General features: G+C 56.4%; 1 protein-coding gene across 2 annotated transcripts in view; it reads right to left on the bottom strand.

The window, feature by feature from the left end:
- The window catches only part of CABLES1 (Cdk5 and Abl enzyme substrate 1), a 76144-nt gene that overhangs the window by 28151 nt on the left and 23688 nt on the right, over positions 1-24305 (bottom strand). For both annotated transcript variants that reach the window (XM_036321881.1, XM_036321880.1), the window contains exons 2-3: positions 10316-10387; positions 5467-5559 (exon numbers count right to left, since the gene is read on the bottom strand). In XM_036321881.1, coding sequence (XP_036177774.1) covers positions 5467-5559; positions 10316-10387 — 165 coding nt within the window. The remainder of the gene's footprint in view (positions 1-5466; positions 5560-10315; positions 10388-24305) is intronic.

Genomic DNA, 24305 nt, shown 5'->3' with positions numbered 1-24305 from the left:
CCTCCGAGCTCCGCGTCCCACATGGAAAGGACAGGAACTGTAACTGCCTTGTTGGAACGTCGCTGCAGCGATGAGAGCTCAGGTCGCCCCAGTCCCTGGAGCCCGTTCCAGGGGGTGGGGGGGAGTTCACCAGCAGAGTCTCAGACTGAGAACCTGCGGTCTGTGCTCCAGACAGACAAAGGACCACACGTGTGGCCTGTCTGTGAACGGACACGCACACAGAGGGCCTCTTCTCTCTCAAGGGGGATTCTCATTGGCTGCCACAGCCCCGAGGCCTGGCCACTTCTACAAGGACCTGGCGTCCACCCGGAGGGGTGGCCAAGGCCTGCAGGCCACACCCCGCTGCTCCCTGGTCCGCTCCGGAGACCCGGCTGCCATGCAGCACTGTGCTGATTTGCTCAAGTAGACGTAATAGCTACTACTCACAAGTGTCTATCAGACGCCAGATCTAAATACTGTAACGAAGGGGGCACAGGAGGTGACACACTCGCGGGTGTGGCTGACCATGGGCCCCATCATCCCCGGTGCCTGAGGCCACGCTCCTCTCTGAGACCAGAAGAGGCTCCTCCTGTGGGCTGGGCTGGGCACCCAAGGGCTCCTCGGACACCCAGTGATCTGCCTTCACCCGGTGTTGAGGGTGTCTTTCAGCCTGGCCTGCAGGTCACCAGGTGGAGCGTGGGGTGGGGACAGAGGGTGACCGACCCCAACAGCAGCTGTGACATCAGGGCTCTGTGTCCCCCGCTCTGCATAGCCTGGGCCCCTGCCCAGATGGGCTGAGAGGGGTTCTGCACCCCCACTCGCTTTCCACCAGGAGAAAAGCCTGGAGCCCCACCCTCTCCCCGTCCACGTGAGGAAGGAAGGCGCTGGACAGACTCGTCTGGCTTAGCGGACGGCATCTCGTCACTCGGGCTAAAGTGCCCTCCTTCCCACACACCGAACTTGTTTGGACATTTTTACTAGAACAAGAGAATGAGAGCGTGTAATGCCTGTGAAACGCGAGCATTCTTTCCGAGGCTGCAGCCACCACGTGCCCGTCAGTAAATGAGCTGCATTGTTCGTTACATGAGAGCTCGCACTGTGTGGTCTGGCCAGGAGGCCTGGGAGCGGCCGACAGCTCGAGTCTCATTCAGAAAAGCATGTTCCTCTAAGCACAGGGCAGGCCCAGCAGCGAGTAGGTGCCTCTCTGGTCCAGCAGCTGGGCTGGGGGAGGCGAGGGAGGACCACACGCCCCTGGGCACGTCCCGTCCTTTCTCGTACCCGCCCACTTTCTCAGGGGCAGAGAAGTCCCACAGGTCTGCAGCGGTTCACGCCCCACAGAGCTGGCCATCGTCACTGCAGCCGCCGAGAACACAGCCCACGTGTGTCCTGAAGTAGCTCTGGGGTCCGGGGGACGGCGAGCTCGTGCCTCTGCTTCCTACAGCGGCAGCTCACGCAGTGACTCTGGAGCCCCACGCGGGGTCCAGACCTGGGGTTCCTGTGAAGGTGCCGATTCGCTCTTTGTGAGCGCCAGGCAGCGTCCGTCCTGCACACACACCAGGACGTCAGACTCGCAGCCCCTACACGCGTGTGCGTTTGCAGAAGCAGATCAGATGCAGTGCAGGATGACATGACAGCCCCGCTCCGTTCCGATGGCCCGATGGGCTTGGGAAACTGGACGCCTCCACGTCTCCCTTCCGGCCACGGGGGCGCCTTCTCTCCTGCACGAGTGGCCTGCGAAGCCCAGTTTCCCGTCTGTGACACGGAGCCGGAGCTGGTCAGGATGAGCAGGAAGTGGTACACGGAAGGGAAGGGCTTCAAAGAGGCACTAAGTCCAGAGAGATGGGCCTTTGAGGGATTAGAGATCACATTCCCATACACAGAGTGTGTCAGCGCGGCAGGCCCATGGCTGGGCTCCCTCGGGTCCAGGGTTTCCCAAACCCTCCAGGAGGCACCCTCTAACTTTCTTCTTCACCAGCCCCTTTTCTGTGCTTAGGAAAGTGTTTCTGGTCTGAGGGAACTTGTGCTTCAGGCCACAAAGCCTGCGTCCCTGGTGAGATGCCGGAGGGCTCGGGACGGCCGACAGAGCCCGTGGCCCACGTGCACTGCATCTGCCTTCAACCCGGCTGCCCGGGGCCCAGTGTCTGAGCAGACGGCGTCCAGGGTCATCCAGGGCTTGTAGGTGTTGCCTCTGAAGCCCCAAACCAGCATCTTGCTCTATTTCTAGACCTCGAGGCATCTCTCTTGGCGTGAGGAGGCCTGAGGTCTGCAGGTGGAATGTTCAGGAGGCAGCAGATTGGTGATTCTCTCTCACTGATGTTTCTCTCTCCCCCCCTCTCCCTTCCTCTCTGAAGTCAATGGGAATGGCTGTGGAGATGGCAGAGGGCAGTCACGAAAAGACGGCTAGCAGCTCCGTGATGACAGCACCACCAGCCAGCATGGCATGCGTAGGCCTGCAAGGCATTTCCCACCTGACTTGTGCCAGCTCGGCGCCCCCGCCCCCTCTCTCCGACGCCCTGTGCAGCCTCACTGACCACGGTGCTGGCCATGCTTCCCTTCATCCGGGCTCTCCCTTTCCCGTGCCCAACTGTGGGCCCCCGTTCCTGCTCCAGGACGTGTCCCGGCCCAGCCCACTCCAAGGCCAGTCTTCTAGGTCCCTCTTCTCTGAGGCGCCTTCCCGCCTCCAGCCCCTGAACTGGAACAGCATGTCCCATGCATCCGCCAATGTGGCAGGGCCCAGAGCAGCTGAGCGGCTGAGGTGCGGGCTGAGCATGCTGGGAAGAAGTGGTTGCAGCCGCTGCCCGTTCCCTGGGGCTGCCCCACAATGCGCCACAACGGGGCGACTTCAACAGCACACTGCGCCCGCCCCGTGCTGGAGCTGCACGTCAGAAACCGAGTGTCTGCAGGGCCACAACCCTCTGAACTCTAACGGCCCCTGCCCCTTCCGGCTGCTGGTGGCGGCCACAGTCCTGGCACCCGCTCCCTGACCCACTCACTCCAGCAGGTCCCCAATCCAGCCTCCCGGCTTCACTGATTCAGGACACCTGGAGGTGGTTCTGACTCGAAGAAGATCCACCCTCCATCGGACCACGGTCCGCCGAGGCTCACTTCCCCTCCACATACCGGGGGTCTGATGTCATGGAGAGAACGGGGTGAACGCGGAGTGAACAAACGGGGTTAACGCGGAGAGAACGGGGTGAACGCGGGGAGAACGGGGTGAACAGGGGGAGGACGGGGTGAACGTGGAGAGGACGGGGTGAACGGGGAGAGAACAGGGTGAATGGGGAGAGGACGGGGTGAACGTGGGGAGAACGGAGTGAACGGGGAGAGGACGGGGTGAACGCGGGGAGAGGACGGGGTGAACGCGGAGAGGACGGGGTGAGAATGGGGTGAACGCGGGGAGGACGGGGTGAACGGGGAGAGAATGGGGTGAACGCGGGGAGAACGGAGTGAACGGGGAGAGGACGGGGTGAACGCGGGGAGAGGACGGGGTGAGAATGGGGTGAACGCGGGGAGGACGGGGTGAACGGGGAGAGGACGGGGTGAACGGGGAGGATGGGGCGAATGGGGAGAGGATGGGGCGAATGGGGAGAGGACGGGGTGAACGGGGAGAGGACGGGGTGAATGGGGAGAGGACGGGGTGAACGGGGAGAACGGGGTGAACGGGGAGAGGACGGGGTGAATGGGGAGAACGGGGTGAACGGGGAGAGGACGGGGTGAACGGGGAGAGGACGGGGTGAACGGGGAGAACGGGGTGAACGGGGAGAGGACGGGGTGAACGGGGAGATGCCGAGGCCCCAGCTGTATCTCCAAGCAGCTGCCCCGACGTTACTGACCACGAGGCTGACGGAGGTGTTTTGTGCTGTTCTCCAGGAGACACGGGATTGTCCTATCACGCCTGGCCTTCAGTTTCTGATCTTTCCCATTTTCTACCTTAAACTGTGCTGAACACTCCGGGCCAGGTCAGGCGTCTTGTCCGAGGACAGCCGCCCTCCCTACCGCCAGCCGCCCTCTGGTCCTGGCGGAGCCGGAGCCTCTGCCCACGGGCAGCAGGTCTGGGGACCGGGGAGCCCCGTCCGGCCTGCAGCCTGAGTCACAGGAGGCGGGAGCTGGGCCCTGAGAGGACAGAGTCGGGCAGGAGCAGGCTCCCTTCTCGGGGGCGGGAGGAGGCGAGCACAGCGGCCCTGAGGCCGTTCTGTTTTCAGTCTAGACCAGTGATGGCGAACCGATGACACGCGTGTCAGAGGTGACACTCGAACTCATTTTTTCTGGTTGATTTTTTTTGTTAAATGCATTTAAATATTTAAAATAAATATCAAAAATATAAATCTTTGTTTTACTATGGTTGCAAAGATCAAAAAATTTCTATATGTGACACGGCACCAGAGTTAAGTTAGGGTTTTCAAAATGCTGGCACGCCGAGCTCAAAAGGTTCGCCATCACTGGACTAGACATTAGTGGCCTTTTGCAAACCAGAAGCTCAAGTGAAGTGGTCTGCCCTGGGACAGTGTCCCTAACTCCCCCGTTCAAGGGAACCACTGCCCAGGTCACAGGGCAGCAGAGGGAGCTGCCCCTAAGGGTGCAGCACCAGGGACCCCGAGCTGCCTTGGGCTCAGGTCCAACACTGGGATGGACGCAGCCCCCGCCTCGCAGATGCGCCAGCAGTGATGCCTCCGATCTACGTGTCACGGGACAGTGTTCATATCAGGGTCGTGCAAATTTTCACTGAATAGCGCTTTCCGACAGGCCCTGTGAAGAAGAGCTGGAGAAACAGGCGCCCAGTGCCAGCAGCCAGGCAGCGCGCCAGTGCCAGGGGCACCCGCGGGCAAGGCCATGGCTCCACGCTCCTGCAGCTCCCCAGCGGCACCAAGACGTGCCCAGCACAAGCCTGGGGGGCATCCGCTGACCAAGGCGCACCGCCCAGGTGAAAACAGAAAACAGCCCAACAGAGCAGAAAAAGAGGGAAAAGACAGAACACGAAATTCAACTGTTACTCTCTTCAAAGATTTCCATGCAAATATATGTGCAGAGTATTAAAGACTCAGTGCAGCCCTGGCCGGGTTGCTCAGTGGATAGGGCCAGTCGGCCTGCGGACCGAAGGGTCCAGGTCGATTCTCCGTCAGGGCACAGGCCAGGGTTGCCGGCTCAGGTCCCCAGAGAGGGCGTGCAGGAGGCAGCCGATCCATGATTCTCCCTCATCATGGATGTTCTATCTCCCTCTCCCTTCCTCTCTGAGATCAATGAAGATATAGTGAAAAATGAAAGACGGCGCGTGGTTAACCTAAACCTCACCAGCCTCTGGGCAGTGTGAGGAAGCACTGCCTTCTACAGACTTCTTGGGACGGTTCTGGCGGGAGGGGGGTGAAAGGTCACGGGAGAGCCTGCGCTTCGCTTGGCCGGGTCCAGCCATCAGGCGTCCCCACGCCCTTCCCCCGGGACCCACCCCTCCTACAACCAGGAGGCCGAGGGCGGCATCTGTGCGTGCGGTACCTGCCGTTCCTCGTGTCGTGTTGCCGCATGTTCTTGATGAAATGGATCTTCTTAAAGGTCTTTGGTCTGGGCGAACCTGAGAGAGTTCGACATCTGAAAAACAAAGTCATTTCAAAAATACAGTCAGTGGCCCCTGGACAGCGGAGCCACCTCCACACAAAGACAGGAAGGAAAGACCAGACAAACGGGGTGAGTCACCCCAGGATAATGAGGACAATATGGCTGGGAGCAAGGAAGCTTAAAAAACACCGAAGACAGACAACTTCCTTGATGATGCTGACAATAGTTTATATGGGCCTCCAAAACGCCAGCTCACGAAAACCATTGTCCTCAGGTACAATGACTCCACCTACCGGTTCCGAAGGCATCAGTCTTTCTTGTCATCTTAAAAAAGAAATCCTCTGTGTCAACGCAGGTAACGGAAACAGAAAACTGTAAATTAAAGGGTTCGGAGGGGAAACAACCCGGGAAGAGTCCGTGTGAAAAACCCTGAGCCGCCTTGTTGTTCGCAGCCCTCTGGCCTGCGCTGCTGCGGCTCGAACGCGGCTCCGCCTGGAGCGTCACTCGAATGAGGATCAGCCCCGGCGAGGGGGCGGCGTCTTCTCCTTTTTGTTTTTAAGATAAATTTTAAATGAATATTTGTTGAACAGAACGACTTGGATTGAAATGATTTTTTCCTGGAATGTACGACACGGGCTTCCATGGGCTGAAAGACCTGACTTGTGTGTGTGTTTTCACAGTTACCGGCGCATTCCAAGCTCCACAGCTGCAACAACACCAAGGAAAGCAAAACACCCCACAAACGAGTCTTTTCTTGGAAAAGGGAGCTGACTGGTCTGATTTGGTTTTTGCTGCCAAATATCGTTGTTCACTTAGACCTTTCTGACCCCAGGGCTGATTCTGCCATTGGGATTGGGGACCCCAGAACGTAGCCTCCGAGAGGAAGTTCCAGGAGCTGTGCCCACTGCCGAAGCCACAGCGAGGTCCGGGCTGGGTCCCCAACCTCAGTCCTGTCTGAACTTTGAGGCTTCAGGGGCAAGAGTAACAAGGTAACTAACAAGCAGGTGGGTGTGGGCAGGCGGGCTCAGGACCGGGGGAGGGGGGGGGGGCGGGTCACAGACCCACAGAGCAACCCAACCTCTAAAATCCCCCAAGGGCCAAGCTCAGGGGAAATGAGGTCCAGACCTCAGGGTGTCCATCCCCCCAGCCCCTTCCCCACCTCTAGGAAGGGCCAGTCTTTCTAGAAGCCTTTCACCAAAGGGCACTGACATTTATTTATTTTCTAAGAAACAGCCCCTTAAAATGTGACTTAGCTTGCAAACAATCACAGCGAAGCCGTGAGTGCCGGCAGAAGCAAAGGAGTGACACCAGGTATGTGGTGACTCTCGAGGAAAAGGGGGTTCCCTTGGGTCTAGTCAGGTCACTGCATCCGAGCAGGGTCCGCAGCCCCGACCCCCACAGTCGTCCCTTCCCTGGCGCTGCTGTGAGGATTCCCGAGACGGCCTGTACAGAGCTTCGCCATCTGTAGGTGGCGCAGGATGCAGTCACATGGAAACATGCACAGCCGTGCATTTGCACGTGGATGCAAATATGCACACACGTCTCAGGTGCCGTGGTTCTTAAGACCAGTGGCCTCAAAGGGTGCACACTTGGTGACCACCCGCCCCCTATGTTGCTGAAAGTGCGTCCTTGTTAAGGGTCCTGAGTTCTTGGTTTTAAATAGATTCTTTCAAAGACCTGCACTGCCTGCCGGAGGGCCTTTAGCAGAGCTTCCTGTGGACTTCAGGGGGAAGCACCCCAAACCCCACTCCCCCTCAGGCTCTAACCCAGGTTCAGTCTCCTGGGGGCTCCTCCTGCCTTCTCGGGCAGCTCTGTGGGGTAGGCCCAGGACCCCCATGGCCTCACTTCTACCCCCAGAAACCAATGCTGGAGTCTGCAAGTCACTCAAGGTCCCCACTGTCGCTCTCACACACAGCAGAGGATTCTAGAAGCTCAGTCCCTGGCGAGGGGGCCTCTGAGAGTGCAAGGACGCTCCCAGGGGATCCTGCACAGGGCGAGGGGTCAGTTGTGCCTCACACCCTCCCCCGCCTTCCCCACTGGAGAGCTTCCTCAGCCGGCCAGTCCAGGACAGTGGCCACAGCAAAGTGAGCAGGACTGTGAGCACTTTCCCATCCTGCCCCAAGGGCCGGAAGCCCGACTCAGTCCGAGGCCCGAGGAGGAACCCCGGCTGCTCCCCACCTCTGGGCCTGCAGAGAGGGCTGCAGGTCGGGGGACACAGCCCCACAGGCCTCTGCAGGAACTGGGAGTCATCGGTGGCTGTCAGCACCAGCAGGGGAAGGAGGAGGTGCACCAGCCAGCCCCCACCGATCCAGACAGGCTGGAAACTGGGGCGGCAGTGGCTGCCACGTGTGCGCAGGTAAACGAGGTTTTTCTGGACACCTAGGGAGTCCTGGGTTCTTATTTCTAGGACACTCGGTAACCACCAGGCCAGAGGAAACCCCCTCCTAGTAAATGCTCAATTCTTGGAAACTTACTGACACACTGGGATGCACAAGAGAAAAGCAAGGCTTTCAAAAGGAGAACTTAACAAAGGTGCTTTATGCGGCTCTCAGCGCCCGATCCTAGCTGCCTGGGCTCCCTGTCAAGGAGCAGTGTGTTGTCCTGCGTCTTTTAAGCATTCAACTCCACCCCCAGGGAGCCTGAGGACACCCTAGGGAATCGTGGCGTTAGCAACCATTGCCAAGGAAACCGGAAGACTGAGCACGTGTTGTGGCAGGGTGGGCAAAGAATGAATTAATTTTGAAACCGCCTGAATTAACATGTAAATATCCATTTTAAAACATACACTTTAAGTGACACAAAATTAAATTAGGGTAGGATTAAATTAAAAACTAATTTAATGAAAGATTAGCTCTTTCTTGTTAGCACTGATTATAGGACACACGTAATTATGCAAAAGGTTTTTAATAGATGCCTTGGAGCCACTTGTTCAATGTGCTGAGTTTAAAAGCAAGTTGGGCATTAGCATTCCACCCCCAGTTCCCCCAAAACTTCAGTGCCATTAATGATACATTCATTTCACAGAACCCGGGAGCTGGGAAGGACCTCAGCGATCAGCCCCTTGTCCCTCCCGCGTTACAGATGGGAAGACTGAGGCCCCAGCGGAGCTAAGGGAACTTCCAAGGCCATGTGACCGGTTTGTAGAAGAATCCGGTCAAGCCCTCAAATCCCCTGACTCCCAACCTCAGGTCCCCTCCTGCTGTGCCATGCTGATGCTATTTCCTAGGAACAAGTATATTTCTAAGAAAAAAATTTTAATTAAGAAAGAAGTCAAGGGGAAAATGAAGACTTCTTAAACTGCCTCGATTCCCTTATTTCTGACTGATGGTTAAATATTGGATTTGAACAAGATTTGCCGGGAATTCAGCAGTTTCTGGAAGAGCTGAGGAAGACACCCAGTCTCACTCTGCCTGTGTTGCCACCAGGGCACAAGGGCAGAGCAGGCTCAGCCTGGGCCAATTCTGAGAGGGGCAGGGTGACGGGCGTGTGACCAGGAGCGCGTGCCCAGTGCCTCCTCAGCCCCTTAACCACCTGGGCCCCTAAAGGGGAGCGACGTCTTCCCACAGGCCCCCCTTGGCGCACGGCCATAGGCACCCTGACCACGAGCTTCTCGGGCCCTGGGGACACCAGGCTGCCAGCTCCGCACACTGGTTTCCCGTGTGTGGCACCTGCTCACAGCACCGCCCCCCTCGCTGATCACCTGGGCCAGCGCCCGCCCCCACGGACTTTAGTGCAGCTTCTGCAGCTCTCCCTCCAGGAAGCAGCCCTTCTCCCAACACTGACAGCAGCCAGGACGGAAGGGCACTGGCACCGCGCCTCGTTGTCCCGCAGCGACACGCACTCACCTGGGACGGGCCCCGAGTCACAACCGTTTCAAAAGCGGAAACTGAACTGTCAGCCCCGCTGTCTCTTTGGAATAAAGTCAATGATGAGACTCAGGGCATCTGACACGTTCAACCCTACACAGGCCTGTCCATGCTCCACCCTCCACCCGGTGGTCTGTGCACAAGACCCAGGACCTGGGGGGAGAATCTGGGCCCGGAAGGAGCCGGCTTCAGGGTGAGCTGCCTCCCTCCACATGAGCACCTCCCAGGCCCAAAGGGAAGGGCCCGGGACGCCCCAATCCTGAGCCACGGCCCGACCCATGGGTGCAGGTATGGGTTCCCGGAGGAGCGGGTGCAGCTGAGGGCACATCCTCCGCAGGCTCCCCTGCCGCTGCCACGTGTGCCCTGTCGGCCAGAGCCCAGCTCACTCAGCTCCTTCTGCAGGAGCAGCCCCCACGGGCCACCGGCTGGGCGGCAGTGAGTGCTGCCTCCTCCAGGAGGCCTGGCTGGCCCGCGGTGCGGACGGGGCAGCAGAGGGGGCTAGAGGAGGCACGGCACAGCTCAGCACTGCAGCCACCCAAAAAGGTGCCGCAAGCACTTCTGTCATCTCCAGGGAGGGAGGGAGGGACCAGCCCCAGGGAGCAGGCTCAGCTCCCCTCACGCATTGCCCAGCACCTGGCCGCACAGGGCACCGCGGGCACCGCCAAGCGAGCCTGTGTCTGCTGCGTCACATGGCACCTGGACGGGGGCCAGGCTGGGCTGTCTTCATCGCCAGCAGCTTTCACAGGGAAGGGAGAAGGGCCCTACACTGTTCTCCTGGTCCTCAGGGCAGGAGTGTCCAAACTATGACCCTGGGGCTTAGACGTCATTTTAAACACTTAATTCTGCAGATCAGGAGTTTTAACTGTGGCTGTGACCTTGCCCAGCGAGCCATTTACACACAGAAACGCCAGCCGGACACTCACCTCCGCAGGGGGGCGTTCTCCTCAATGTCTTCCAGCGTCTCCAGCGAGGACCTCTGGGAGAGGAGCCGGCGTCTGCGGAGAGAAGGGAGAAGCCTGGGTGTTTAAACTGCCTGTGAAAGGGACCGGGCGCTCTGTACGTCGAAAGCTGTTCTAAGAAAGAAAGTCCAATAAAGTCCAAAGAGATCAGATAGCAGCTTCTTTACGAGGCCACGTGCTCCCAGCCGCACCCTGAAGGCCGGGCCCAGCTTGCTGTCCATCCAGGGCTGCTTTGCAATTAGGGAAGGGACTGCTCCCTTTTATGCTGCAATTTTCCCCAAAGACCAAAAATGACAAGGTGGCTTTTCCACTGTGCACTCGGCACCGAGCGTCAGACAACGCTGCTGCGTGCTGCGTGTTCGGATATTAGTCGTCTGTACAGGCTGCCTGATGAATATCACACTTCAAAACCCTGTTAAATACAGTCGCAATCCGGATGCAATAACATCACTAGGAGCAATAAAGAAGTGATGGTCTCTGACGGCCATGACTTCAAAAGCAGTTAGAGACCAGGATGACCTCACTCCCGGGGGGAGTCTCTCAGAGACCAGTGAGGACAACACATTTCCTCCTTCCCATTGCTAAAGAACTGCAAACCGCCTGCCACACCTCCTCAACCAGGTAACTGAGACTCCCTGGGATGGGGATGGGGATGGGGTGGGGGGGCCGGAATGTCACAGCAAATCCACCTGCAGGAGGACATCATTTCCCAGGAAGTGTCTGGCTGAGGGGGTAGGAAGAGTCTGAATGGGTCTCTCTTCACCTTGGAAAACACGGGACTAGAATTAGAGGGATAATTCTATGTTGTATTACAGTTGACACAACTTAGATGAGAATATGCCATTATAACTACGTTCAACTTTGTTCTAAAGAACAAAACAATATCAAATGAGACACTCAGAAAGCTCATTTCTGCAAACCATTTAAGGGCGCCATCAACTTTCTAAGAGCCTTTTCTCATCTGTAATGTTCCCGTGCTCCCTAAAATGCTCGTCCCACACCCCCTCCTCCATCGCTGAGCTGCCTGACTTGTGGGTGTGTGAGAACCAAGAGTCCTCAGACACAGGGACCTTCTGCACGGCCTGACGCTCAGCTCTGCTATGACTCACAAGGAACCATGTCGGCAACGCTGCCCGATGCCCAACAGTCAACCAGACGGGAGGCCAGGGCTCCGGGAGACACTGGTTTTGCCTGCAAAGGTGCGGAGGGGCCTGAGGGACGGGAGCTAATTTTATAGGTGCCGACTCGCCAGTCCCCGGGGCTTGTCTGTGCAGCCCTGCAACTTGGGGCGCAGCTCATGGGACCCTAGGACAACACCTCGCGGCTGTGACTCTGAAGCGTCCAGGCCACAGCTGAGGCGCGGCTGCTCCCAGTCCTCGCCCAGGCTGGTCTGAAGCCCCAGAGGGACAGGCCGACGCCCAGCAGGTCACACCCCTCCTGCCAGGCCGCGTCGCCTCAAAGGGCAGGACAGTTCCACAAGGAGCGCGCGTGCCGTCAGCCATGCATGTCAGTCCTGGGGTTGGAGGCTTTGGAGCTTAGCAAATGCCTTCATCCTGGAGCCTCAGTGTCCTCGTCCATGAAACGGGAAAGTGAGAGTAGGAAGCAGAGGCTCAGGAGTGCTCCACGCAGGGCAGCTGCTAACATGCAGCTACGGGGTTTCTGACGGACACTCGTTTCCTCCACTGGAGATGCACCCTGACCTGCCTTCCCCTCAAACGACCAGGATCGGGGGGCTGTCCTAGCCCTGCCCCCGCCCCCCCAGTCCCAGTCAGGGGCAGGGTCACCCCAAAAGGCCTTGTGCCTGAGCGTCCCTGGGACCCTGCTCCTTCTACGTGTGTACACCTCTAGGCATAACTAACTCCTGGGTCACCTTTGCTGACGCACTGGCCAACTACAAGATTAGCCCCTCCCCACCCCGACTGCTCCTTTAAATTGGGCGACGTGCTTCCCTTTCTCGAGAGGAACTAGCAGCGTTTTCTCCGAGATGCAGAGCTTGGGAAGGACCACCACTGGCTGTTACCAAGAAACCGTCACCGGGCACCATGGAGACGGACGCGGGGCTGCCCTTGCTGCGTAAACAGGGGCTTGTTCGCTGCCTCGAGGGCCTGCCCGTGGTGGTAGCACAGGGAGCCCTCTGCCCTCTGCCCTCTGCCCCCTGCCAGGCCCTCCCAAGCAATGCAGCAACCTCTCCCCTTGCTCCCGTCCTCAGAAAGCCCGCCATGGAAGGAAGGCTAAGGGCAGGCGCCAACCCTCACCAGGCACTTTCCACCCACAACGTGCCTCATACACGAAGCCCAGTGCCAGGCAGACTCCTTATCACCAGGTACAGCCAACAAGCAAGGTCTGCGTATTGTAATGACGGACGATACCTGGTCTTGGACCACAGTGTCCTGCCCCTTATGAACCCACAGACGCCAGTGAGAGGCTGACAGACAAAACACAGCATCAGGTGCCACGTCACCAAGGGGAAGCGTCTGTGTCTGGTCCTCAGAGCGAGTCCTCAGGTTCCATCTTGTCTGACAATGACACCCTGGCCCCTCCTCCCGGCTGTAAGCACATTGAGGCCATGTGGTTCCCAGGCAGCACCCACAGGGAAGGCGACCTCCCTAAAGCCCAGATCCTTCTGGAACCTTGTTCTTGCTCCACTCGGCCTGAGCGAGGGCATCGTCAGCCAGGACGAGGCTGTGCACCTGGTGAGCACACTCACACCCAATGAATCCGCATCGTCAGGGCTAACGGTGCATGTGAGTCAAGTCCCGGCCCGGCCCTGGGCCCCTCACAGTGGAGGCAGAATAAACCCACCGCACGGAAGGTAAGGAGCCACTGGGAGGAGCAGAGGAACCAGCAGGAACACGTAGGCTGGAGAGAGGACGCGGCGAGGCAGGACCCAGTGCAGTCTCTCCAGTGTCATTTAGCACAAAACTGTCACTGACTCCACTTTGGGGGCAGGAGCGTGACCCATCACCCCACTGACCACCCACCACCCCACTGACCACCCACCCACACTGACCACCCACCCACACTGACCAGCCACCCCACTGACCACCCGCCCACACTGACCACCCACCCACACTGACCACCCACCCCACTGACCACCCGCCCACACTGACCACCCACCCACACTGATGACTGGGAGCAAACAGCCCACGGCCTGGTCTGAGCTCTGCCATCGTCCCGATGGACAGCATCCTGGGGACCCAGGAGAGTGAGGGGGAGGTGGGAGCGGGGCTCAGGGCGCCTCCATCAGCGTCTGGAGAGAAGGGCATCTCCTCTTGGCCTGGTGGGCAGAGCACCTGGGAGAGAGGGCTGGCATGGCAGGACTCTGGGCTCACTGCTGTCCCTGCTGACCGGTGAGGCCAGGACAGGGTGACCATGGCCCACCAGTGCCAGCTCATCATGGCTGATCCCCTTGTGGGGTAACCTGGGCAGCAGTTTAGCCCAGAGACCAATGTGAGTTTGTGGGCACCACAGGGGCCGACTCCAGACTAAGAGGTAGGACCGTACGGCGAGGAGGGCGGCCCTGGCCTCAGTGTCAAGGAGGAGGTTTAACTGGGTCCACACGCTCCCCCTGGTGCATCCGGAACCCCAGGGAGCGTTAACATCTCTGGAGGCAAAACAAATTCTGAGGGCAGAACCCCAGGCCAAGGGGGCGACCATCGCTCCCACCTCCCTCCTCACAGGAGGCCATGCCCACGTGGCTCTCAAGCCCCAACCTCCGGCAGGGCCCCTCGGCTGTCAGACGGGCCACAGTGGGGGGAAGCAAGGGCTTCACGCCCCTCGATCACACAGGTGACGGGAGCTGGGTAATGATGACCTCGGTTCGTCCAGACAGTTATTACGACAAAAACCCCAACCATGGAAATAACTTACTCACAGTCACGTGACACCCCACACTTGTAATTTATTTGCTTGGTCACTGTGTCTGTCTCCCACTGACCTTCTCCCGCCCTCGACGGACTGAACCACACCAGACGGTCAGCTGCTCCTGGAGGGACACCGTGCCTGCCTCACCTGTCGCCCAGGGAGGGAGCCTCTCAGCAAAGGGCAGGCTGAGGACTCCGGGGCTCCTGTGTTGGGGGGCAGGCGTCTGTGATTCCCCAGAGACCTCCGACCTCCACGCGACAGCTTTCTGCACACGCTGCCCCGGGGCCTGCCCGTCCACATACAGGCTCCCAGCCCGTCACCAGAAGCCTGAGGTTGCCCTCAGAAAGCCTCCCAGCCCCTCACTACAAGCAGGACAGGGAGGCAGATACCGTGCAGCGGGTGGGGGACGGACAGCCCCCCCAGGCACAGCTGTGCAGTTCACAGGGATGAGGCGGGATCTGTTTAAAATGCATTTCTTCTGTTTAAGATTATTCAATGTTCATTTTTCCAAATGGAATTTTATATGCCTCACTTTTAAAAAATTCAAACCAGGCCCGGCTGGTGTGGCTCAGTGGTTGAGCACTGACCTATGAACCAGGAGGTCATGGTTCAATTCCCCAGTCAGCGCACAGGCCCGGGTTGCGGCTCAATCCCCAGTAGGGGGCGTGCAGGAGGCAGCTGATCAATGATTCTCTCTCATCATTGATGCTTCTATCTCCCTCTCCCTCTTCCTTCCTCTCTGAAATATATATATTAAAATCAACATTTAAAAAAAAATCAAACCAGGAAATGCATAAGGTAGAAACTGAGGGTGTTCGCAGCCGCCGTCGCTCTCCAACGCCTGCCTGCCTCCAGCTCGCCGAGCTCTAGCCGAAGGAGAAGGGGGTAAGTACAGAGGTCTCTGCGCCATGGCTCCTACCAAGCAGACTGCCCGCAAGCGACTGGGGCAAAGCGCAGCGGAAGCAGCTGGCTACCAAAGCCGCCCGGAAGGGTGCGCCCTCCACCGGAGGGTGAAGAAGCCGCATCGTTACAGGCCTGGCACCGGGCACTTCGTGAAATCAGACGTTATCAGAAGTCCACTGAGCTTCTCATTCACAAACTTCCCTTCCAGCCTCTGGTGCGAGAAATTGCTCAGGACTTCAACACAGACCTGCGCTTCCCAAGTGCAGCAATGGGTGCTTTGCAGGAGGCCTGTCTGGGTGGCCTTATTGAAAACCCCAACCTGTGTGCTCTCCACGCCAAACTCGTAACAATTACACCAGGAGACATCCAGCGAGCGCGCCGCACATCTGGAGAACGTGCTTAAGATCCACTATGCTGGGAAACATTTCATTCTTAAAAAAAATTCTCTTCTTCTTCCTGTTATTGGTAGTTCTGAATGTTAGGTTTCTTTTTCCATGGGGTCAAAAGGTACCTAAGTATATGACTGAAGGTTGAAAATATGGGACAGAAATCAGGTGTTTGGCAGTTTTTCCATTTTCATTTGTGTGTGAATTTTTTAATATAAATGCGGGGACATAAAGCATTAATGCAAGTCAAATGTTTCAGTGAACAAGTTTCAGCAGTGCAACTTTATAACAATATAAAAAACCTGTTAAATTTTTCTGGACAATGCCAGCATTTGGATTTTTTTAAAACAAGTAAATTTCTTATTGATGGAAAAAAAAAAAATAGAAACTGAGGATGATCTGCTAACCCAAGGCCCAGAGTTTGGCGTGTGCCCTGTCAGTCATTAGAACTGTGAGAAGGAAAAGGTTTGTCTTTTCAAACACAAAGGCAACGAGGAAGAACGCCGCCCTGGGCACAGAGCTGGAACCTGGCTCCACCATTGGCAACACTTGTGTCTCAGCCGACAGGAGAGCGGGGCGGGTAGGAGCGTGGGGCAGGTAGGAGAATGAAGTCTTGGGGAGACAGCAGCCGGGAGGGAATTGGGCTCCTCCCCAGGTGGGAGGCGTTCCCCAGGCTGGGCACCCTGTTCTGTCCAGTCTCTGGCTATAGGTGAGGCTGCAAGAAGAGTCATCACATAAAGGACCCTTGTTGGTGGCTCACACCAGCTGGGCGGGGCCGGGAGGGGGAGAGGGGGGCGGGGAGATGAAGGACCAGCAGTAGGATTAGGGCTCCAACCTCATCCCCAAGGCCTGGTGATCCCTGCGGGCCCAGCAGCCTTCCCCACGTGGAGCTGCAGGTGTGGGAACAGAGGCCTGAGACGACTCTAGGGCGGGAGAGCTACCAGGACTAGCCACTGTCCAGGTGGGGCGGGTACTGCAGGGCCCCAGCGAGGAGGGGGGCATGGTATGGGGAGGGGATGCAGGACGATGAGGGGCCGGGCAGGGCGGGAGCCTACAGGCTTCCTCTGAGCCTCCTTCTCTGACTTGAGTTACAAGCTTTCATCACGGCCCCACCAGGGCCCAGAAGGAAAGGGCCTGGGTCACCAGCCTAGAAAGCAGGGCTGCCCTTCAGCAGACAGAGTCCCCGTCATGTGTCCTAAGATCGTCCGCTTCTCATCAGACACGTTTGTCCTGGGAACTGCTCGGCACAAGTGCTCCTGATGGCAGGGCTGGGCTGTACCTTGCAGACCGAGGTCCCGACAGAAGAACCTCCACACACCCAGGAATTAACTTTCCTCGATGCATCTTTGGTGAAAGCGCTGGTTTTCAAATACCAGGCTCTCTGAAGGCCAAAGGCCCCTCTAAATGCCACGATTTTACCCGTCGTTTCTCTAGCAGCTTGAGCTGTCGAGGCCGCAGCACCATGCGCTCGCTCTCCAGACTCCGCTGCGAAATGATGACAACTTTGCTCGTGATCTGCCAACCCCCACAGCCAGGATTCCAGATGCTCTTAGAGCAGAAGTCAAATCAGACTGTGTTCACTGGAGGAGCAAACTGTTTTGCAGCAACACATATGTGTTCACAGATGAAGACAGAAAAGGCAGCTGTCGCCTCTGAGCAGACACCACAGAGTCTCGGAGCAGAAGCGCCGTTGGCCTGGCGACGCCTCCTCAGACACAACGTCGTTCCCGACGGGGGATCTAGGCTTTGTCTCGCAGCCAAGCCGCTGATGAACCGCGTGTGGCCTTGCCGGCTCACCTGGCAGCGGCTGCTGGACGGGCTGAGAGGGAATCCCAAGGGCAGCACGGGCTCCGACACGGCCCTGCAGACGGCTGGGCAGGTGACCAGGCTGCAGCCACCCACAGAGCAGCCTGTGGGCCCGTCCACCCTGCAGTGGGCACCCGGCTGGCTGGCTTGTGAGGGGAAGGCCTCCTCTCCCGGGCACTTCTGTGCCTAAAGCCGGACCCACACCCAGGACACCGACAGAAGCCTTTCAAACTCCCCACCAGTCACAGGAGTCTTCCTTGTAAAGGATGAAAAATAGGGTCACCTTTAAGAAAAGGAGATGCACGATCCAGAAACGGAGAAAACGCAGGGAACGGACTTCGAGTCTGGCTGTTTTCAAGTCTCCAGCTGACGGATCAGGCAAAAGTCAGGTAATAACTCAATACGCCGAGAACTGCCAACCCTTGTTCAAACGGGATCTGTTTCTACATTTTTATAAGCAGCTCATGGAAACAAGGCTGAGTGTTTGCAGAGAATACAAAGGCCCTCGGCTGCCGGTCTGCCTTCGTTTTAAGGTTCTCATCAGACTCATCAAAGTCTGGAAAACGACGGTGTGAGGTCATCTCGGCGCCCAGGGCTTTATGAGCAGAATTTAAAACCTGGCCGGGGACTCACTCCTTAATCTCCCGGTGCCTTTGTCCGTCGTGCCACTTCCCACCTGGAGAGGCACTTCATTCCCTCTGGGAACAAGTTCAAAGGCTCCCGTAGGCACCTGCCCAGGCTCCTAGAGGCCTTGGGTTGCAGGAGAGAAAGGGGGGCCGCGACTCTAACTCCTGCTCAGCCCCACCCCTTGGGCGGAGCCTTGCCCTGCAGCTGAGGGAGCCAGCTGAGCAAGTGTGCAAAGAGAGAAACCAAAAGCAGTTGTACTAGTTGGGGGTGGGGGGGTGCAGGATCCAGGAAAGTTTGGGGTGTTGTAAGGCTGATGAGGCGAACCACCTTGTCCTTGCTACATAACATGCTGGATGCCCATTGTGGGGGGTGGACATGTGAGGGCCAAGCCAGGACAGGGTGCAGGTGTGAAGGATACACAGCAAACGGAAAACCACTCAGAATAAAGGGCCAGCTTCATCCTGGAGGAAAAAGAGCCCATTGATCTAACATAACCAGTCCAAGGAGTTTGGGTCAACTCGCGTGTGTTTCGGGTGGGCATCAGCGTTCAAGGAATTGAATCCAGCGTTCCCTGTGAAAAGGGTTCCCTGAGCCAGGCGGGGAGGGTGGCTGGTGTCCTGCACGTGGACCCAGAGGTCACGGCCAGGACAGACCAGGTGCGGCGCGTGGGAAGCAGAGGGAGGTGCCGTGAGCTCACAGGGGAGCCCCGTTTAACTGGGAAGACAGGGGAGTACCCCCGAGAAGGACTCCCCAGACCCGTGTGGACGGCTCAGGGGTAAGCCAGGAAGGACTTCTCACACATGCTGCCCAGGAGGGGCCGAATGCAGCAGCCAGTGTGTGCAAGGCCCAGAGGACTCCCTAAGCAGAGTCAGGGCAGGAGCCAGCAGGAGCCAGGAGGCAGCTGGGCCCCAGCAGACCAGGGCCAGTTCTAGAGGGAGCTGGAGAGACCCCACGGTAATTTCTAGCAGATTCAAGATTGATGGGATTTCGTCCATCTTTATTTTGTAGTTTTTCAGATTCATGGTGACCTGTGCTCAATAGCAGCTCATGGAAATGAAGACTGATGCTTCCTTATCCGTCTAGCGTCAGTCAACACATGCCTTTTCCTTCCAGGAAATGAGCTCATTCCTTTCTGGAAACCTTTAAAAATGCCTTATTTCTCCCTGACCACCGACGTTCAATTCCCAATGCTATACACCGAGTGGGCCCCGCGGACCCGACTGCACAGGGAGTAACGGGGTGAGGGTGCCCGAGGGTGACCACATCTCACTTCAGAGGAAAACTCAGAATCTGCTCCATCCACCCACCCGAGCCCTCCCCAGGTGCCGGGTGCTGCCACCTGCTCTGCAAAGCTGTCCCTGACATTTTCTGAATTCCTACCTGTGGTGTCTTCACCGTATTTGGAAATATTCATACCTGGACACCTGCAGAGTGATTGCCTTTACTCTGGTCCCACACCCTCATCTGCACGCTGACCGCACGCACCTGGAGGACAGATTGCTGTCGTCCCTTCTCTGAATCCCCTTCAATGAGCAGCATCTTCCCTTGCTGGTGCCCAACACACCCAAAGTACGGCATGGACAGCTGCCCACGCCCGCCCACCAGGGGCAGGGCTGGCTCCTCTCTCTCCCGGGAGTCGGAGGAGCACGTTTCTGAGAGACTCTGCAAGATAGCAAAGCCCTGCCCATGCGAGGAAGAGGCCCCAAACAAAGCCGGCCTCAGAGCATCAGACCGCTGGCCTCAGTTGTTTTTTGAGCAACAGAATATTGGGGTGAGTGTGTGTGTGTGTGTGTGTGTGTGTGTGTGTGTGTGTTTCAAAGTAAGCCTTAGGTCAAAGCCCAAAACCTAATCTAGAATAATTATAAATATAAGGACTACATTAGAATAATTATCTTATAAATCTGAACATTTCCTTGTAACTCAATCACTATTAGAGCAACAAAGTTAGTTTTATAAACAATAGATCTGAAACCAGGAGTTGTGACTGGCACTTGCAGTCCCAGGTCAATCTCAGCATCTAACTGACTTATCTTCTGGTCTCAGTTGTACAGTATGGAGATGATCCCAACAGACACAGATGAGTAGGTGCCCGTGGCAACCGTTTCTAAACATCTCAGCGTCCAATTCAATTAAATGTGGCAGGTGAAGTTTACTTGTACAAAATCACATGACTCTGGCAGCACAAGTTAATTAATGTGTAACGAATGTATTGATGGTCACCAGTGTGACAGGGTTTGCTATAGAACACTGCTGGGTTTATATATTTACTGCAGTTTTAAAAATACTTTATATCACTATGTATGTCTGTAAGTATATAATATGTACACATATAGATCAAACCTCAAACATAGAATTACCCCATGTGCCCTACAACTCCATTACTAGATATAATCCAAGAAAAATGAAAGCATACCCACACAAAAGTTTGTACACAAATGTTCACAGCAGCATTCTTTACAAGAGCCAGGATGTGAAAACAACCCAAATGCCCATCAACGGACGAGTGGATGGATAAAATGCACTATTATTCAGCCACAGGAAGGACAGAAGTACTGACACGTACATCCAAGGTTTCAATGGATGAACCTTGGAAACGTTACCGAAATGAAAACAGCAGCCACAAGCGACCACAGCGCGTATGATGCCATGGATAGGATCTGCCCAGAAGAGACCAGGCCACAGACAGAAAGGAGATTCGTGGCTGTCCAGGCCTGGGTGTGCGGAGTGGGAGGATGGGGCGTGACAGCTAATGGCCATGGGGTTTCTTTCCTGGGTGATGAAAGTAGTCTAAAATTAGATACCGGCAATGGTCGCACAACTCTGTGAATATTCTAGAAACCACTGAATAGTATGCTTTAAATGAATGGTGTATGAATTACATCTCATCGAACCGTTAAAACATATGAAATTTATATATGTAAAACACACACAGTTATAAAACTTACATATTATAAAATGTATGTATGTAAGAAAGACATACTTTGGAAAAAATACATGGCGACATGAATCAGCCACTTGTGGACCACCTAACGCCCGTGCTGAGACCCTGGGCTCTAGAGAATATAATTCTGAAAACAACGGATCGGTTCTGTTTCCTTTGATTAGCACCTTGGAGACTGAGCTGGACTGACCTGCCCAGGCCAGAGCTAGATGGTGGGGAGCGAGGATCCGCCCAGACCACCTCATCGCAGAGCCAACGCCCCCCCCTTTTCCTTTCTAATGTGGGGGAGGGACGTTCAGCTGCAGGCACAGGTGAGCACGAAGGCCAGGCACCAGGTGAGCATGGAAAGCAGCTCCTCAGGTTCACTGCGTCAGCCTGAAGCTGCATCACCCAAACCTGCCGACAGCTCCCTGTCCACCCTGCTCCCTGCCTCCCCACAGCACAAAGGGAGCCTCCCGATGGCACCCATCAGAGCGGGTTTGTTCAGAGGCTGAGGCGCCGGCTCCTTCACGGAGACACACGTGCAAACGCTCCTCTTGGAGGCGGCGCCCAGGAGGAGGAGGAAGGCAGAGCGTGTCCTGGAGCCTCTGTCGGGGTCCGTCTGGGGAGGCAGTGTAATCTTTCAGCAGCTTGTGCGGACTCTGGAAATATATTAGTGCAGCTGCCTCGCCGTGGACATCATCAGCCCCCAGTGCAGGCTGCTCAGGGAAGGTTTCCAACGCGCACCTGCAGCCGAGAGCCGAGCCTGGAACCACATGGATCGTCACTCAGCTGTCACGTGGCGTCCGCTGACGGCTTCCTTGGCAAAAGCCTACCCAAGGGTTTGAATGGTCCCTTTATGTCAGGGCTCAGGTATGATACCACGCGGTTATTATGGAAAAGAATACATTCTGAACTACTTGAAAGTTGGGGATATACCGTTTTCAACCAATGTTTTCAGAAAGCAATGGACTAAAATAAATGCAATCAGCTGCCATTTTATTTTCCTAAGGAGGTTCAATGGTGTCATCCTCTCTCTCTTTTTTAATCCTCACCCGAGGATATGTTGTTTTTTATTTTTTTAGATTTTGTTTTTATTTTTATTTTTGAGAGAGAGAGGAAGGAAGAGAAAGACAGAAACATCGATCGGTTGCCTCCCATACTCACCCTGGCTGAGGTTGTGTCCCCACCGGGAATGGAACCCACAACCTTTTGGTGCATTGGACAATAATCCAACCCAGCCACCGGCCAGGACTCAGTGGTGCCATTCCTCAGGGCAGGACCTGTGGCCTGCGGTCCCTCGGTGGTCCAGGGCATCTTCTAAAATCAGGGGCAGAGCACGCCTGTGTGCACCTATGTCCACCTTCCCCTCTTTTCTAGTCTCTATGAGCCCAGGAAAAGACCAGAAGCCCTGCTATCAGGCAAGAGGTGGTGCTAAGAGGGCAGTGGGGGTGGCAGGGCGGGTTCCAGACCCACTTCTGTCTCTATCATGTGACTTGGAGTAAGTTGTCATTGTCACAGTCATCACCACATTCAAGGATTCAAGGTTCTTCAGGGCGGGGGAGGGGCCCTTCTTCCTGCTAAGGACCATGTGGGTGTTTACAACACCATTCGAGGGCCACACAGAATCATCAGCTTAAAAACTAGCCTTCAATTAACTCACCCTAACGCCATGGCAGGGCCAGACCCCATGATTTCTCAGGTCTTATATGGTCCATAGGCCAGATGTCCTCACCCCCCTTCTAGGGGTGAGAATAAAAGAAGCATAAAGGAAGGTAAAAGCTGGTCCCTGCTCTGGGGGCTCACAGCCTAGGATGGAGACGTCAGACACAGCTCTAAAATCTTTAAGATTTTGGTTAAATACAGACCAGAACTTGGGATGCAATCAAGCTCAGAGCCCTGCCCCGGCCAGCAGGGATGCAAGGCCGATGGGGGTGGGACCCAGAGTTCCGTGAGGGTGGACGTGGGGAGGGGGAGTGCCCAGTGAGGACCTGCTCCGTGGGGGCCAGGCCACTAGGGGTCAGTGGGTGGCAGGAATGTTGGAAAAAGCCGAGGGTGAGTGTAAGCCATAGCAGAGTGGAAGTGGGGGCCCCCACTCTGAAATCGGGTAGGTTCCTAAGGAGAAACAGTAACACTTCGATCTGTCAAAGGGAAAAGAAAGGACAGCAAAGTAGAAAGACTACAACTGTGCCAAGAATGCAGGCATGAAATAAGACATGCAGGGCTGAAGAGAAGAGAGTATTCCATCGGGGATGGTTCAACACACGTGAGCGCTCTCCTCCACCCGGCACCCAGCTCAGCAGAACGACAAACTGTCCCTCACGTGCGCGTGCCGTCATCCATCTGTCACCTACTGAGCACCCGCGACAAGGTGCTGGGCATCCAGGATGAACAGAGCACAGTCCCTGCCCTTAGGACAACCTGGGGGGGAGGGGTGCACATTAAGAGAGAGAATATGGCCGGTGGGTGTGGCTCAGGGGCACACTGAACCAAGAAGTCCCCAGTTCAAGGCCTGTCAGGGCACATGCCCGGGTTGTGTGCAGGAGGCAGCTGATCCATGATTCTCTCTCATCATTGATGTTTCTCTCTCCCTCTTCCCTCCTCTCTCTCTTTCTAAAATCAATAAAGACATAAAAAGAGAGAATTATGGGAGTGGAGAGTGCACTGACAGATGAGTCTGAGGTGTTGAGGGAGCAAGAAGGGGGACCCCAGGCCTCAAGTCAGGGCCAAGGAGGAGCAAACAGGAAGGTCCCTGGGGTCAGTGCTGGGATGGACCTGGGAGACCACGAATCCTGTTGAGAACACCCGCCCAGCTGTGCAGTCACGTGTTAGCAAAGGCCACTGGCCCTGACACTTCACCCTCGTCTCTAAGGGCAAAGCAGACCTCACCTTCCCTGCAACCCACACATATGGGAAAAAACCCTCAAATTGGTCCTCGTTCCCTGCTCAGTCCACGGGACTTCCGTTCCTGCATGTTCAGATGTGTCCTCTGAGACGGACGCCCGTCGAGTATCAGGACGCGCAGGGCTCGCTCCGAGGCGGGACTCGCCTACTCAGCCGCTCTACAGTCAAGGCCTCACAACCTGCACAAGCCCGTTTCCCCGGGCCTAGAAAACCCAGCCTCTGCTCCTGATTTTAAATGAATAAAAAGCATAAGGGGTAGACACAGACCCATGGCCCGTCAACATGCTGCGAGAAGCTGTGGGTGTGGTCTTGGGACCTGGCAACACAGTGAACAGCGTGGCAGCCGCCCAGCCCTCCGGAGGTCAGAGTGGAGACGAGAGAGAAAGGGGCTTTTGCCCTGTGCCCGCCTCACACTCCTGCAAACAGCGTCAGGAAGGCTCAGGCCAGATCAAGGCCCTGGTTACAAGTTTATATTTCATTTTGCAAACAGCACATACCATGCACTTCGCCAAGGCTTTTACAGACATCTTTGCATTTAATTTTT

The sequence above is a fragment of the Myotis myotis genome, unplaced genomic scaffold (assembly GCF_014108235.1).
Source record: "Myotis myotis isolate mMyoMyo1 unplaced genomic scaffold, mMyoMyo1.p scaffold_m19_p_9, whole genome shotgun sequence".
Classification (NCBI taxonomy): Eukaryota; Metazoa; Chordata; class Mammalia; order Chiroptera; family Vespertilionidae; genus Myotis; species Myotis myotis.
This window is presented reverse-complemented; position numbering and strand designations above follow the sequence as displayed.